The 16,678-nt window shown below is 38.1% G+C and overlaps 1 protein-coding gene across 3 annotated transcripts in view; it reads left to right on the plus strand.

The window, feature by feature from the left end:
- GTF2E1 (general transcription factor IIE subunit 1) overlaps positions 1 to 16,678 on the plus strand; it is a 61,546-nt gene that overhangs the window by 24,817 nt on the left and 20,051 nt on the right. For 2 of the 3 annotated variants that reach the window (XM_073894144.1, XM_073894139.1), the window contains 2 exons: positions 4,019 to 4,257; positions 8,482 to 8,905. In XM_073894144.1, the coding sequence (XP_073750245.1) occupies positions 4,019 to 4,257; positions 8,482 to 8,905 (663 nt within the window). Of the gene's footprint in view, positions 1 to 4,018; positions 4,258 to 8,481; positions 10,191 to 16,678 lie in introns of those variants that run through there. The other variant, XM_025874956.2, reaches the window with a different exon arrangement.

Raw genomic sequence — 16,678 nt, forward strand, 5'->3', positions numbered from 1 at the left:
TCTTTGAAGCACTTAACTGTACATTTCTTGTATTCCTTTAGGTTTATTTTTTTTTAAGATTTATTTATTTATTTGAGAGAGAGAAAGAGAGAGAGAGCACATGGGAGGGGGGAGGGTCAGAAGGAGAAGCAGACTCCCTGCTGAGCAGGGTGCCCGATGCGGGACTCGATCCTGGGACTCCAGGATCATGACCTGAGCCGAAGGCAGTCGCTTAACCAACTGAAGCACCCAGGCGCCCAGTTTTTTTTAAAGATTTTATTTGACAGAGAGAGACACAGCGAAGAGAGGGAACACAAGCAGGGGGAGTGGGAGAGGGAGAGGCAGGCTTCCTGCTGAGCAGGGAGCCTGATGTGGGGCTCGATCCCAGGACCCTGGGATCATGACCTGAACCGAAGGCAGACGCTTAACGACTGAGTCACCCAGGTGCCCCCCTATGGTTTTCAGTGCAACTTCTTTGAAAGTATAGTAGGTATTATATATGGGTTAATACTTTTTACTGTGGCTCCCTATTTTTATTAGTGTGCCCTAATGTTTAAATTACAAAGGCAACCTTGGTTTTGGCGTGCCATAGAAAGTGGTTTATATTCTTTTTTGAAAAACATGCATGTGAATTGGGTCAGAGAATGTTCTACTCTGCCTCTTTTCTAGTGCCATGTTAAGGGCTTACAGTTTATACCCTTCCATAGAACCTGGTTTTCAGGAGCACTCTCAGTATTGTATATGCTGTGGTACTAATGTTATAGAAAAGCCAGTTCTGGGCAGTCCTGAGCAACTTGAGTTTCTTTTGGATGGTTAAAAACAATCCAGTTGTAGAGAAAGCTTTATATCTGTATAAGTTGTTATGAATTTTCTAGCCTAGTGTCATGGATCAGTTAGGATGCCTTTATCTATGATAACAGAAAACCAAACCAGAAGTGGCTTAAATAGTAAGAAAAACCTGTCTAGCATGAGCAGAAGGGCTGAGGTAGTACAGTTCAGAATTAATTTCACAGCTCAGTTACATACTGAAGGATCTAGGTTTGTTCCATGTTTATACTCTGATGAACTCGGCCTGTCGGTTTTCCTCTTGGGACCACAAGAGGAGCTAGCCTAAGATGGCTGTGTCTTTCTAAGTATCACATGTAGAAGCAAATGTCCAAATGTTGAAAAGGGGACTGTTTCTTCCTGGTGTCCTATTTTAAGATTGAATTGGGCTTTCCCAGAGGACAACCTTCATCCTACTCTATCCCCCAATGTCTCACTAGCCAGAATTGCTGTATATGTTTATTTCTAAACCAGCATCTGGCAAAGGAAGTGAGATCACATGATTGCTGCTTAGACTAGTAAAGGTTTACCTCTTAGGGCTGGGGAAGGCCCCTTAGTCCTTTGGAGCAAACAGCCATCGGTATTTGAATGAGACCGATAAGCAAAGAAAGAAAGAAACCACAATTGGTAGGCAACTAATATCATCCACATCACAGATACCCTTAATTTTTCATTACTGGTCATTCAGTCTCTTACCAAGAAGTTATTTTTTATATCTTTTTCTGTTGACTTAAATAATACCATAGTTCTGACATAGAAGCCTATGAGGGAAATTGATTTTACAAAAACATACAATTTTCTAAGCCTGTGGGTTATTTCATGTTGAAATATGCTTCAACATTCTCTGATTGTTTTCTGCTTGATGTAATACTATCTGTGAATTATTCTTGTGTTTCCTCCTCTATAGTTATTTTTCTGTTTATGCAGATGCTTTTCCATTACAATAGCATTCATTCAGCACCACCACTGACATCCCATCTCTAATATTCTCCTCCTACTACAGTTCACCTCCCATTCGAGGATCTTTATTTATGAAGATATCCCTCCCTCCACGCCAGAGACAAGTCTTAGTGGTACAGCAATGCTAGAAGCGCGACAGTAGCTCTGTGTCTAGTCACCTGGTTTCTCACTAGGAATGATGGTTACTCCAGGGATGAAGAAGAATCAGGAAATAGAGGAAGTAGACAGGTTGTTCACTAGGGAAGAAAGGCAGAAATGGAGGCAGTCAAGAGAGCTAGAATGGAGTACCTGGAGCTGCAGAACTAAGTCCAGAACTAAGTCCATGCTTCCACATGGTCAGGAGAAGGACCATTCAAACTAGGTTAGAAGGTGTTACCCTGGCTGAGATGGCCTCACCAAGCATTTGACAAGCTCCACTGCCTGGATATGACAGCCTGGAAGTGGTATTGATTTAGCCTTTCTGCACTGTAGGATCTGCTTCAGAGCATAACGGTTCTGTAATAGCTATCTTGCCCCCGGTATATGAAGAGAAACATCAGTAGAGTGGTGTGAGAGCTCAGAGATGATAGTCATTCATTGATTTAAAAATAAAAAAATAAGTGGCTTCATTGTTACTTTGATTACTGATCTGTAACCAATTAAATTCTAGCTTATTCCTAGATTAGAAACCAGAGGCTGCCTCTGCAGAACTCTCAGTAGACTTAACCTAAGAGCTGATAGACAGTTCCAGCCTTTCAGCAAGTCAACCCTTTGGTGATATTTAAAGTCTTTCTGTCTCTTAAATGGAATTTTTTTTGACAGTAATCTCTCCTTTTTTGTCATCTTTTACCTAACACTCACCTTAAAGATCTTTAAAATTTTAGTTTTGAAATATTCCTCCCTCACCCCTGAGTGAGTTATATGTCTTGAAAGTTCTAAAATTTCTTAAATAATGTAAAAAAATTCAAAACTGAATTGTCACTTTTGTCATCTTTAAGTAGAATGTGTACATTCTTTCCATAGAAGAAATTTAAATATGCAGAAGGAGTGAACCTACCTGTCTCATCTTGATTTTCTTCAGTGTCACATTTGCTGATAATTTAGATTTGTCTGTATCTGTGGTAAAGGTAGAAATAAAATCTGTGCACTCAACTCTCCATGGTTAAAGTTTTTTTTTTTTAAAGTTCACCCAAATTTAAAAATTTGTTTGTGGGCACCTGGGTGGCTCGGTCGGTTAAGCATCTGCCTTCAGCTCACGTCATGATCCCAGGGTCCTGGGATCAAACCGCACTGGGCTCCCTGCTCTGCGGGGGGCCTGCTTGTCCCTCCCCCTCTGCCCCCTACTTGTGCTTGCTCTCTCTCTCTAGTGCTCTCTCTCTCAAATAAATAAATAAAATCTTAAAAAAAAAAAAGAATGGGGAACGGATTGAAAGTGAAACAAGCAGATAAAAGAGGGAGCAGCCGAAAGACTGAAAACTTGACTTAACTAAGAGAGATGAGGAAACGTAAGTGACTAGAGAAAGATAAGGAATGATCAGACCTGGAACAGGCTAAGAAGATCATGGGTGGTAGAGGTAAAAAGCAAAACAAAATAAACTGAGAAATAGATCATGCTTACTTCAGGGTGGAAATAATGGTTGGGGCTAGATGCCAGGGTCAGCATAGCTACAGAAATGGAAAGATACAACTCAGTAAAAAAGAGGTTAAATTGTGCATAATGATATACTTTATTTGGTGAATAGCAGGAGGGGAACATTAATTCTAAGTTGAGGCCTGGTTTTGTAGAATACCTTTTTGGCTTCTCAGCACACAAAGAGAAAAGCACGCAGAACCACTCTGAATCCTTGGTTGAGATGGTAGAGGTTTTTAAAAATGTAATGTGTTTTGTTTGGGTTTTTTGTTTTGTTTTGATTTTAAACAGAATACTCATGAAAGCTGTGACTGAGAGAGATTTTTGCCAGCTAGTATCTTTAAGTGGATTATTATGTCACCTTTATTATTCTCCCCTCTCCTTAAGTAGATTAAACTTTTTAAATTATGAAACTTCATTCATTTATATATATGCCAGTGGACCCAGTGTTTGAGGAACTTAAATACAAGTATGATATCCTGAGTTATAAGAGAGGTTTCTCAGAATTGCTAAAGCATGTGTATATGATTACTAGATAGCATTTATTTGTGATTCTTCAGTAACCACCTCCTCAGTTGTGCTTCTTTTCCAACACCCAAGACTTTAATTTTTCTTTTTCCTGCCATCTTCTCATCTTTTTTATAGCAAGGACCGTGCAGCAACTACTGCTGGAGCTGCTGGCCTGGCAGGTGGGCACCACCGGGAAGCATGGGCCACCAAAGGTCCCTCCTATGAGGACTTATACACTCAGAATGTTGTCATTAACATGGATGACCAAGAAGATCATCGAGCCTCACTGGAGGGGAAGTCTGCCAAAGAGAGACCCATTTGGTTGAGAGAGAGCACTGTCCAAGGAGCATATAGTTCTGAAGAGATGAAGGAAGGTAAGAGTAGAAGTCGGTAAAATGAATATGGCTTGGGTTCAGTAGAAAATGAACTTGACTTAGTGGGCAATTCTTAGTTTTATTGGTAATTATATCTGTTTTACAAAACAATTGCATTATACCAGGAAGTAAGAAATTAAGCAATAAGCATTAAAACCAACCAATATATGTATTATCCTTCAACTTAGTTGAAATAACAAGTAGATTTTAAAACTCCCTTTTTAGAATCAAGAAATTACCATTTCTTTGTCTTACTTTCATGGAAAAATGCTGTTACATTCAAAGTGGCCAAATTCACCTGTTGTTTATTCTTCTGTTGCCCTAACTTATATTCCTTTTTATTTCTCTGAATCGGGAACCAAAACTATTTACCAGTCCAAACTTGTTTATATTGCCTCCTCATAAATACCAGTGTGTTTGTGCCAACCTGAAATATATAAAAAGAAACCACCTGAGTAAAGGATTAAGGATTCTTACTATCCAAGATTGACAGAACTCCATACTAGAAGATTTTGGAACTCTCAGTGATCCCTAATGACTTAAGAATTACATAGTAACCAGCAATTTGAGAACTGCAGCATTTTACTTTTTAAAACTTTAAAGTTAGTGGATTCAAAGACTATGTTTGGGCTAAATGTAGAAAATGTGAGGCTCAAACTGGACAGAGATTACTTAGAAACTGGGAAGCAGAGATGAAAGGGAGTTTGTACATCTGATTAGGTTTTGTCAGCATTAGAATCTACGTGGCCCTGTTCCCAAGTTATGTATCATTCCTAACACATCACCTGAGTATGGTTCTTTAATCCCTGAAACTGAAAACCACTTGTTTTTTGGTATTTCTCCTAACCTCTTTTCCCTTTATATTAGCATTTAACTCTGTATGCTAAGAATTAAAAGGTAGTATGGAGTTGGGTAGTGATAATAAAATCAGATAATATCTCTAGTGTGATTCTTCTTGGTGTTTTGATTCCAATCAGAAAAAAAATTTTCTTTGGCAACCATACTTTTCTCTCCCTCCTTCCCACTGATTAGCTTGGCTATGATGTTTTGTTATTTTGATTCAAATTGTTTTAGATTATATAGGAGTGACCCTGTCAACTATTTAGTAGGCTTGTTTTCCCCAACTTGGCTTCTTGCCTGTTCTTAAAGCTACCAAACCTTCTTTTCTTTGAACTTAGAAACAAAATTGAATAAAATAAAACTATTGTTAGCCCATATTATATACAATTAGGTTCATAAGCTTAACATTTTTGTTTATGATTCCTTGAATGCTAGAATTTTAATCACAAGGGCCTTTAAAAAGTTATCTAGGCTACCCAATTCTGAGTATTTTCTTTCTGTATAAAATAGGAGAGTATACTCTCACGTCTAAATTTATCTTCTTGGGATGCCTGGGTGGCTCAGTCAGTTAAGCATCTGCCTTCGGCTCAGGTCATGATCCCAGGGTCCTGGGATCAAGTCCCGCATCGGGTTCTTTGCTCAGCAAAGAGCCTGCTTCTCCCTCTGCCTGCCTCTCCCCCTGCTTGTGCGCGCGCTCTCTCTCTGATAAATAAGTAAATAAATAAAATCTTTAAAAATCAATAAATTATCTTAATTTTTATGGTAGAATAGGCTCTAGTGAATGTGTTGGTCCTATACTTAATTTTCCTCAGACTTCAAGTTATTTTAATATCTTTTAGAGTTTTCTAGACTTTAATCATGTGCTCATTACTATACTGAAAGCATAGTAATCTATTCTAATCCTGTTTGCTTCTACTTTCCTTACAAATAGTCCTCTTCCCCCAGGCCACCTCCATCTACATTTTTTATTTTATTTTAATTGTCTTTTTCTGGACCTTCTCCAACCATAATATACTTTACTTTAGATCTAGTAACCGGAACAATACATGTTGTTTATGCATGGATTCATCATTAATGATTTGAGTTTTACTTACATTGTCCTTCTGGTTTTTACCTGATGCTTTGTTGCTTTGGGTCTGGAAGCATATTAAGACCAACAACTTTAGAAACATGTGCAGAGAATTTTAAAGACCCTCCCCTGCCCTGTATCAGATAGCTTGGACCAGGTCTTTCAGTATGTTTTAGATTGTTTTTCTATAGGCAGATTTTCTTACACTTGCCAGTATAGAAATAAATCTGCCAGTTTTCTGCCCACTTCAGCTCTTCCTATTTTTTTTTTTTTTTTTGCCATCAGCTTGGCCTTTAGGCATCCAGAATTGCTTAGCATCATCAGTGAACTTGACAGTTTTCCATTATATATGTCTTTTTTATAACTTATTACTGTTAAATAAGACTGTTGCTAAAACTAGTGTTTCTACTTTACCATCCAGATTTTTGCTCATTTATCCTTATTTATTGTTGTATGTCTTCATCTGTAACAGAGAAGTTCCTTTTTTCCCCAGACCTCTCAGGACCCTTGTCATAAATCTTTTAGATATGATGATTTAGTTTACAAAACTAAATTGCTTTTCCCCTAATTTTATATTTACTTTAAACATTAATCAAAATATTATGTTGGTAATATTAAGCTTATTGGAAAAATCTTAAAGAAGCGATGATTGCCTTAGAGACAATTCCTTGTCTTTTTTTTTTTCCTATTGAAATACTGCATTGGCAGTAAGGACTCTAGGAATGAGCCTCAGCCCTTAGCAGTGTTTTAAAGTAGTGAAGTTTGATTTTCTCATTTTCACATCCATGTTATCAAAAGCCTATTGTCTCTGACTTGAACTTTTAACTTCTCAATTCCTCTTTCCCTTTCTGTCTCTTAAGCTGCCCAATCTCATATCTCAGGAGTTCTACACTTTCTAAATCGTCTAAGGTTATGCTAATCCATTCTAATGTGCTAATGAGAAGATACTTCATTCATGGCCAGAACTGGTCATTTCTGTGCCTTTTCTTGGTGATGATGTTGATGATAGATAACACTAAACTAAATGCCAGGCTCATTCTAAACACTTCACAGATATTCACTTAATCCCCACATTTATCCAGTGAGGTATTTACTCATTTTTCCCCCCTTTGTACTTGAGAAAAATTGAAGCAGAGAGAGATGAAGTAACCTGGCCAAAATCATAGTTAATAGGTGTTAGAGTCAGGATTTGAATCAGGGAGTTAGGTTCCAAACAACATTTTTAATCCTTTTATATGTTTTAAATAGCAGTATACTTGGTACTCAGAATACAGAATACAAATGTTTTTCTTAAATTTTTCATCTGTAATTTTTCAGGCCTCATACATACACAAAATGATAGGAGGTGTGTGGTGAGAGAAGCTTCATTCCTTTTTATAAAGAGTTCAAAGTACACTTAGTTTGTTTCAGGAAAATAAAACTGCATTTATTCACTCATGTATTTATTTGGTGCCTAATAAGTGGTAGGCACTATTTTGTGTACATGGGATATATCATTGAATAAAAAAGATAAATATCTGTTTGTGCAGAACCTATATCCTGGGAAAGAGGTAACAAAGACAATAGACAAAAATTATTATGTTAGAAAGTAAGTGCTATGGGGAAAAAAAATAGAGCATTGGGAGTTTAGGGTGGGGTGAATTATAAGAAGGCGGCATTTGAATAAAAACATAAAGGATGTGATGGTGTTAGCTATATAACATGGAGGAAAAATATCCCAGGTAGAGGAAACAGGGAATACAAAGGGGCCTTAAGGTTGGAGTGAAGTGATATGTACAGGGAATACCGTGGGGCTACTGTGGCTAGAGAAGAATGAGCAAAGGGAAAGAGAAGAGGTGAGGTAGGTAGGTGAGCAAGTGAGCGGGAGGGGTTCCAAATAATGTAGGACTCTCTAGGCCATTGTAAAGCTTTTGGCTTTTACTTGAAGCAAGGTGAAGAGCCATGTTTTGATTTCCTATTTTGCCAGCTACGGTACTTGGTCCTTCATAGACATAATTACATATGTTCTTATCCAGAGCTCTGTAAGGTAGTTGTTTTTGTCACTCCCTTTTATAGGAAGAGGTACCGAAGTTCACAGACTAAAAACTCACCCAAAGTAGTACAGCTTACATCTAAAAGGACCTGGATTCAAATCCAGGCTATGTTATTCTTAAAACACATGTGCTTAAACCATGCTACTTAAGTTCCAGTTTGTGAGAAATACTTTGAATATCTTACGGACAGTTGCTCAAAAACTGGAATCAGTGAAGTCTGTTAGTTTTAAAGAAATGCCTTTTATACTTAAGGACATTGACTTTCTGGATTTTTCTTTTCAGGTGGCATAGATATAGACGCATTTCAGGAGCGTGAGGAGGGCCGTGCAGGGCCAGATGATAATGAGGAGGTCATGCGAGCCCTACTCATTCATGAGAAGAAGACCCCCTCGGCCACGGCAGGCTCGGTGGGGGCAGCTGCTCCCGTGACCCCTGCCAATGGCAGTGACTCAGAGAGTGAGACCAGTGAGTCAGACGATGACTCCCCACCTCGACCAGCAGCTGTGGCAGTGCATCATCGGGACGAGGATGAGGAGGAGGAGGATGAGTTTGAGGAAGTAGCAGATGACCCCATTGTTATGGTGGCTGGCCGTCCGTTCTCCTACAGCGAAGTGAGCCAGCGGCCAGAGCTGGTGGCCCAGATGACACCAGAGGAGAAGGAAGCATACATAGCAATGGGACAACGCATGTTTGAGGACCTTTTTGAGTGAGCTTTCCCTACCTTTTATTCCTTTCTCTAATGCTCATTTCAAAAAGAAATTCCCTACCCTTGACGAAGTGTTTAAGTGGCATTCTGCCCTCCTCGAAGTAAAGCAGCTAAACAATAATGGGAGAGAAAGTTTGACTTTTATGCCAGAATCTTCCCCACAGGGAGGTTGGCTGTATAAGCATTTCCTTCCCTGCTATTATTACAGTATATCTTACTGTATTTCATATTTACCTAATCTTTTTCCTTTATAAGACCCATTTTTCTCCTTTCTGAAATGAGCGCAGGAGATTTGTGAGGTAAATTCTTCCTGTCTGCCTGTAGAAGCCCACTATGATAGGTTACACTAATTCACTAATCACATCCTTTTAAAAATCTGTTCTGACCAAGCATTCCAAACAATTCCCAGTATTGCTGCCAAGCAGCTTGGCAACAGGCAAATCACTGGTGAGAGATGAAATAAGTCTTAAAACTGCATATTGCCACATAGTTGAGGATTGTAGTCAATATGTAAGGGGAGGGGAGGGATGGATATGCCTAAATCTCATGATTAATATCTAAACCAAGATTTGTGTCTTTCGAACTGACTTGACTGATAAAGTCTGTTGTTTTGCTTAATGCCTTTTGGTTTGGATGTTGGATGATAGAAAACAAAGTACACTTGGTAAACCCTTATGAGGAAATTAGGAAAAAACATGGATATAGGACGAGGAGTTGCTCTACAGGGTTGAATTGTGGAGAGCATTGGGAACAGTGCCTTTTAGAATTGCCTGAGTTTTTGCTGATTTGGAAATCCTTTATGGAAAGCTAAGACTGGTCCCTTTCCTTTTCCTGTCTTTTACAGTGCTATAAATTGTTTAATGAGACCATTTCGGCAGAAATCAGCATATAACAAATGATTACTTCTCTCTTTTCTCTCAACATCATTGAAGTCCTTCTTTGTCTCTCTTTTGATTCTTGTTGGACATGGTGTTTTAGAGTGCATCCAGTACATTATTGAACATTGTAACCTCAAGGAACATAGTTTATTTTTGGTTCTGATATGTAGCATGGTATTATTCCCTAAAGCAGAACTTTAAAAATAAAGAACTTTCATGCAAGGGTCTATAGCAATTGTATTTTTTGTAATATTTTTCCTTGCATTGTAATTTTTAAGTATTTATCATTTTATAGTATATGCGTGAAGATAGATTTTAGAGTATCTGAGCCTTGTATGAAGTGATGTTTCATTTACCTGGGTTGTATTAATGACTGAATATTGACAATAAATCTATTTTATACTGACTGAAATTTGTTAATTTCTAGCCCTGTAACATCTTGGAGCATAATTAAAATGAATACTTTTCCCATTAAAGCAATGTTTCAGAATTCTTTCTCTTAATAGTCATATTTCAAATAACAGATGCAGTTGTTATGTGGTCTAATTTTTTCTGGCAATAAGCTGCCTTAAGAATGACTTTTGTGGGGCGCCTGGGTGGCTCAGTTGGTTAAGCAACTGCCTTTGGCTCAGGTCATGGTCCTGGAGTCCCAGAATCGAGTCCCACATCAGGCTCCCTGCTCGGCGGGGAGTCTGCTTCTCCCTCTGACCCTCCTCCCTCTCATGCTCTCTGTCTCTCATTCTCTTTCTCGCAAATAAAAAAAAAAAAATCTTAAAAAAAAAAAAGAATGACTTTTGTGTATGTATCTTGCACGTATGGGCCTATTCAACTTTTAAACATTGTTTTTAAATTTTCATAGTTCTAGAAAGAAGTTCATTTAAATAAAATATGAATCAGGTGTTTCAAAACATATTTTTAAGGGCACCTGGGTGGCTAGATTGGTTAAGCTTCTGACTCTTGATTTCAGCTTGGGTCATGATCTCAGGGTCATGGGACTGAGCTTTGTGTTGGGCTTTGCACTCAGCGGGAAGTCTGCTCAGGATTCCCTCTCTCCCTCTGCCCCTCCCCCGTGCTTGCTCCCTCACTCTCTCTCAAATAAATAACAAATCTTTAAAAAAATAATAAAATGTAGTTGTAGGTGTAGTCAGCTCTTTATATCAGTGAATAGATGTTTCTTGGTATTTTTTCTTGAGTCTAACAACTTGCATGTTCTGCTTCCTAGAGCTACCGTTCTAGTTTTTCTTTTTCTGTTATCTACCAGCTTCTTAGATATCATATAAACTAGTTGCATATTTCTTTCCTCTCCGTTTTGTGGTTTGTGTCTTGTCCTATTACTACACTGAAATGGCTTTCTCCAGTTGTAATTGTCCAACATAACAAACCTTTATTCCTCAGTCTTTCTGGCTGCTTTTCAGTCTTTGATGCTATCCAACCTTTCTCCTTAAAACATTTTCATTTGGTAACCTAGCCATTATGCTGTCTTGGTTCTCCTTACTTCATTGGCTATTCCTTCTCAGTCTTCAGACTTTATTTCTTCCTCTGCTATATATATATATGAGCATACCTCAAGGCCTAGTTCATCTGTGTGTGTGTGTGTATGTGTATGGAATTTGTGTTACAGAAGAATGTCATGAGTGAAGACACAAATATGAAAGTGTTTATTGCATTCAAACACTGTTGCAATAAATAAATAAATGAATATAGATGTACTAAATATGCATTGATCAGGAATTGAACTATGTTCCCATGAAGTCCTGTAGCTGTTAAAAAGAATGTATTGATGGGAAAAGATATCCATTATGTGTTAAGTATAGAAGGATTCTGTTTTTCTACATGTGTATGTGTAAAGAAGAAGTTTCTAAAGTTTCTTAATATCTAGCCACCTAGGTGCCCTACATGTGTATGTGTAAAGAAGAAAGTTTCACATAGTACTTACTATGTGTCTTTACATATGTTGACTCATTTAATCCTGTATAACAAATCTGTGAGGTAGATATTTGTATTTAAAGATATATATAATTAGGGATGACAATTACAGTGGTCCTAATGTGTTATAATGGGAAAGAGACCCCCATTTTAGAAAAAGGATCAAATAGATATTTAAAGAAGTTCATGTAGAAAATGTGCAGTAGAATTAAAGAAATAGGGTAGCAAAAGCAAACTTTTTATATTAATACTAGGACTTTTAGGTGTGACTTACTTTTTAAAAATCCTGGCTTCCTCATTTCCTTAGAGAAATATTTCTGATTTTATGCTGAAAATTAATAGAAAAATATAATTCAGTATGTAAAATTTTGGACTTACCCCCATATTTCAACAGCATACCTAAGGACTCAATAGAGTTTGACATTACTTCATCAGACAGATTTATGTCTATTGAATGGCACAATAATCTGGTGAGAAAAGCCAGTCAGTGACAAAAATGACTGAAAATGGGAACCCTGACAGTTATCAGCCTCTGAAGCTCTAGTAAGGGCAAGCTCACACACGAGGTTCATCAATAGATGTAGTCACAGTGTCTGTTGATCTCAGGATGGCTGGAATTGTTAATACCTACAGCCTATAATAAGGGATGGCCAGGAACTCATCTCTGAGTGAAGTTGGCTATATTATTATAACTCAAGTATCAGCTGCCAAGGTGTCCCAACCTTTCACTCTCCTGTAAGATTTAAATAGAACACTTTTAATATCACGGGATACTTCTCCCAATTTCATTTCTCTTTTCTTTGGTGGGGAGAGTTGTGGAAGGGGGTCCTCCTGCTCTGCCTTCTTGCTTCCTTGGCTTCTCCGCCTCTCCTCCACACCACCTATTCCAACTCCCATGGTGCCATCAGCACAAGTCCATGTAGAAGATATTCACTGAAGTTTTTACAGTAGTGGGCAGGAGGTAGGCAATGAGGGGATGTCCTGTCTCAGCATTGCAGGTCAAGGAATATAGGAGTAGATCATATATATCCTCGTTCTTAAAGAGTTTCCACCAACCTCACATGTTTCATCCCAAGTAGAGTCCTGCCTTCAAATCTTGCTAAATTTCAGCTTTGTTTCCTTCTCTTCACCCTTTCTTTCCCCCAGAGACCTTGGAAAGTTATAAATATATTAGAGAAAATAACATTATTTTATTTCTTTTTTCAAGTTGTACCTTGAAAGCTCTTATATCCAAAGCGGCCTATCCAAGATGTTTCCCTAACCAAGGAGCCATTTTCCCACTCTTAAGAGTCAGCATGAGAGGTTAACTGGCTTTAAAAGGAACTTTTTTCTCTTCCCACTCCACTAAATAATATTATTCATTATACTTTGCCAAAAGTCAGGTGATGAATAAATAGTCTAGGTCTTTAGGTGATCCATAACCTTATATTCGGTGGAAACTGCTTTCATTCTATCTGCCCTTGAAGTGGAAGACTTTTTCTCATTTAGTTGCCCCCCCTTTTCCCAAAATAATACTTAGGGAGTATTTCCACTACTTAAGGAGAATTAAGTTCAGATTATTTAAAAAAAATTATCCAATTTGGCATGCCTGGAGCTCAGAAGACTAGGTTCTGGTCCCAGCTCAAGTTAAATAGACACTTGCTGGGTGACACTGATGCAGTCTTTCTGGGCTAGTTTCTCAAAGCTGTCAATAAGGAGAGGATTATGCTAGAATCACAGTGATTCCTTTCTGCTCTGATATCTTATGGAAGTAAATGCGGCCTAATAACAACACAATCTGAGAAGTTTTCTGATGTACAATAGCAATTCAAATGTGGTGAAGGATATTTCAATTGAGGGACTACTGTAGGTGGTAGGTTTAGGATTTAAAAAGTAGCAAACTTCATCCTAAACATTTGCTAATTAGGTTTCTCTTTTCCTATCTTGCCAAAGTACTTCATTTCTAATAATTTGAATGACAGAGGAAGAAATAATTGACAGACTTAAATATATATATTTTCTTGTTCTCTTTATTCCTAAGTTTAAAAAAGTAATTAAGAAGTGGGAATCCAAAAACAAATATGAAAATCTTTAGAATTTAGAAACTGGTCTAATTCCACCTTCTATTTGTTTAGCATTTTGTTTCCACCAAAGCTATTTCATCTGTGTTATCTCTAGCAGATCTCTAGCTGGGCTGCAATCAGTTTGTTTTTCTTTACATACCTAAAAGTCTCTTGGGGAAATGAGAAAGATTTTCAGAAAGGAATTGGTGTTATGGCAAATTTACTGTCTGTTCTGTTGGCCTTTTATATTATGAGAGAAGCAAACTGAACAAGATAAGTACAGGTACTCTTAAACCATGTAAAGGCAAATGGGTTGAGAAAAGAGTCATGAAATTTTATTTCTTCCTTTTAAGAACTAAAGGAATGAACTGTTTCTGCTGTGCCCTCAAGGAAAGATGAGTACCTTGAACCTATCTTTAGAAAGAGCTTCGCATCCTTCTGAGTACTAGAGGATCCCTTTCTTCTTCCAGTTGCAAAGCAGATAGGCCTAGTACGAGACCCAGTTTCAACAATCAACCCACATTTCTCATCACACAAAAGTACACTATTGCCCACCTAATGTAAATAAGTCTGAGAAACTAGTCTGAAGAGAAGGCTGGTGCCAGGTCCCCAAGTGCCTTGAATCATGTTAAGGGCACACAGGATGATTGTACAGTTTTTTTGCTGTTATATAAATGTATTAATTATTTAAAAATTCATCCAATAATTATATAGTTTAACAAAAAGAACCCCCACCCCAACCCATCCCCATCTCACTACCCTGAGGTAAACCATTTATTGATAATTTAATGTGTGCCATCCCAGACCTTCTCTAGGCCTTCAGAAACAACACACACACCATACTCCCAGATACACTGTGGTGCTTTTTCAATAAATCCAACCACATACACATTGCCATTTGCTTTTGAAGTGTCTTGGGTATCTTTTCATATCAATTTAGATCTGCTTCATTTTAAAAAATAAGGACTAGGGGCATCTGGGTGGTTCAGTCAGTCAGGCATGTGACTCTTGATCTCAGCTCAAGTCTTGATCTCAGGGTCGGTCGTGAGTTCAAGCTCCACCTAGTGTGGAGCCCACTTAAATAAATAAATAAATAACTGACTAGATAGAATTTTATAATATAGTTGTATGATGGTTTATGTAACAGTTTCCTTGTTGAATGGCATTTAGGTAGTATCTAGTTTTTCACTATTAAAGTGCCCTCATATTTTCATTCTTTTGAGTATTTCTATAGGATGGAATCATAGAGGAGAGCCAATCAAGGGCATGTCCATTTTAAACTTTGATAGGTAATGCCAAATTACTCTTCAAAAAGATTGTTGGAGAATTGTAAGCAGGGGAATAATTTGTAGCATTGACATTAAGTTGGAGTTTAAAACTGGAGATTGTTAGGCAATTTCAATAATCTTGGTAAGTAATTTGGTCTAATGAACTGTCCAAGTCAGTGGGGATGGAAAGGAGCGGACAGATTTGAGAAACTGGGGAGATAGAATTCATTGACAATGGTGACTGGCGGCTAGGGCAGTACCTTGGATGAAGCTCAGGTTTCTGACTGGATGGTGATTCCATTTACCGAGATTGGAAATACAGAAGGAGGGGCAGGTTTTGCTCCTCTTTCAGCTCCCCATCTCCATAAGTGGCACCATCATTTAAACTATATACTTCAGGCGAAATTCTAATAGTCAGCCATCCCTTCCTTTTTTCTCCTCACATGCAATTCATCAGCATGTCCTGTAGATTCAAAATATAATCTATATAATCTAATTTTGAAGGTAGAGCTAACAGGAACTGCTGGTAACTGAAAGGAGACTCTTGACTTTTCACTACCTCTGCCACTACCAGCCTACTCCGTGCCACGTCAACTCTCCTTGGCTCCTGCAAGCAGCCCGCCAACTGCTCTCCCCACTTGTACTCTCAAACCACCCCCAAACATGCAGGGATTTGGTCATTCCTCACACTCAGACTTGTTTTAAATGTAAATCAGATGACACCCCCCCCACCCTGGCCTTAGAACCCTTCATTGATTTTTTTTTCTTAGAATAACATCCAAACCCCTTACCCTTTTCTTTAGGCCTTAAGTGGTCTTGGCCCCTGGCTACTTTTATGACCACATCTCCTACTATTCTCCTTGTTAACTACTCTCTAACCACATTGACATTCTCTTTTGCAAATATGCCAAGCTTCTTTCTGCCTTAGGTCTTTGCCTTGTTTTCTTTGCACGAAACACTCTTCTTCCCTCATGTCCCTGTTAATTTATTTTCAGGTTAAATACCACCTTCTCGGAGAAGCCTCTGCCCTATTAGCTAAAGTAATCTCTTCCATTCGTGATGGTATTTTCCTGTTTTATTTTCTTCCTAGCAAAACTGCTATTTGAAATGAACTTTGTCATTTAATTATTTATGTCTCTCAACTTTTCCCCTAAAAGACTAAACTCCCTGCAGGCAGGATACTAGCATATAGAATTAATTTTGGCACATTGTAGGCCCAATAAATGTTGAATAGATGGATGGACAGATGAATTGGCAAGGTGAACATAGCCTTTTCCCCACTAAGGCTGATCATTTTGTTCTCTGCTTGAATTGTAAATATATGAATAGTCTCTTAATCAGTTAATTTTGTTCACTTGTGGTTCACAGTGAACCTAGGGCTGTGTCCCGAGGACTAACAGTAGAGTGTGCCAGTATATAGCTTCTTGGGCACACCCAATAAGACATCTAGAAGTTTCAATTCTGGGGAACCATTGGCTTTAATGTTCATGTAAAGGTAATTTAAGTGAGTATTTTATCTAGGGCTGCACTGTCCAATAAGGTAGCCCCTAGCCACATGTGGCTACTGAGTACTTGAAATGTATCTAGTCCAAATTGAGATGTACTATAAATTTAAAATACATACCAAATTTTGGGGCACCTGGGTGGCTCAGTCGTTAA

Source organism: Callorhinus ursinus, unplaced genomic scaffold, assembly GCF_003265705.2.
Source record: "Callorhinus ursinus isolate GAN/ISIS: 27379988/994484 unplaced genomic scaffold, GSC_fseal_2.0 scaffold1, whole genome shotgun sequence".
NCBI lineage: Eukaryota > Metazoa > Chordata > Mammalia > Carnivora > Otariidae > Callorhinus > Callorhinus ursinus.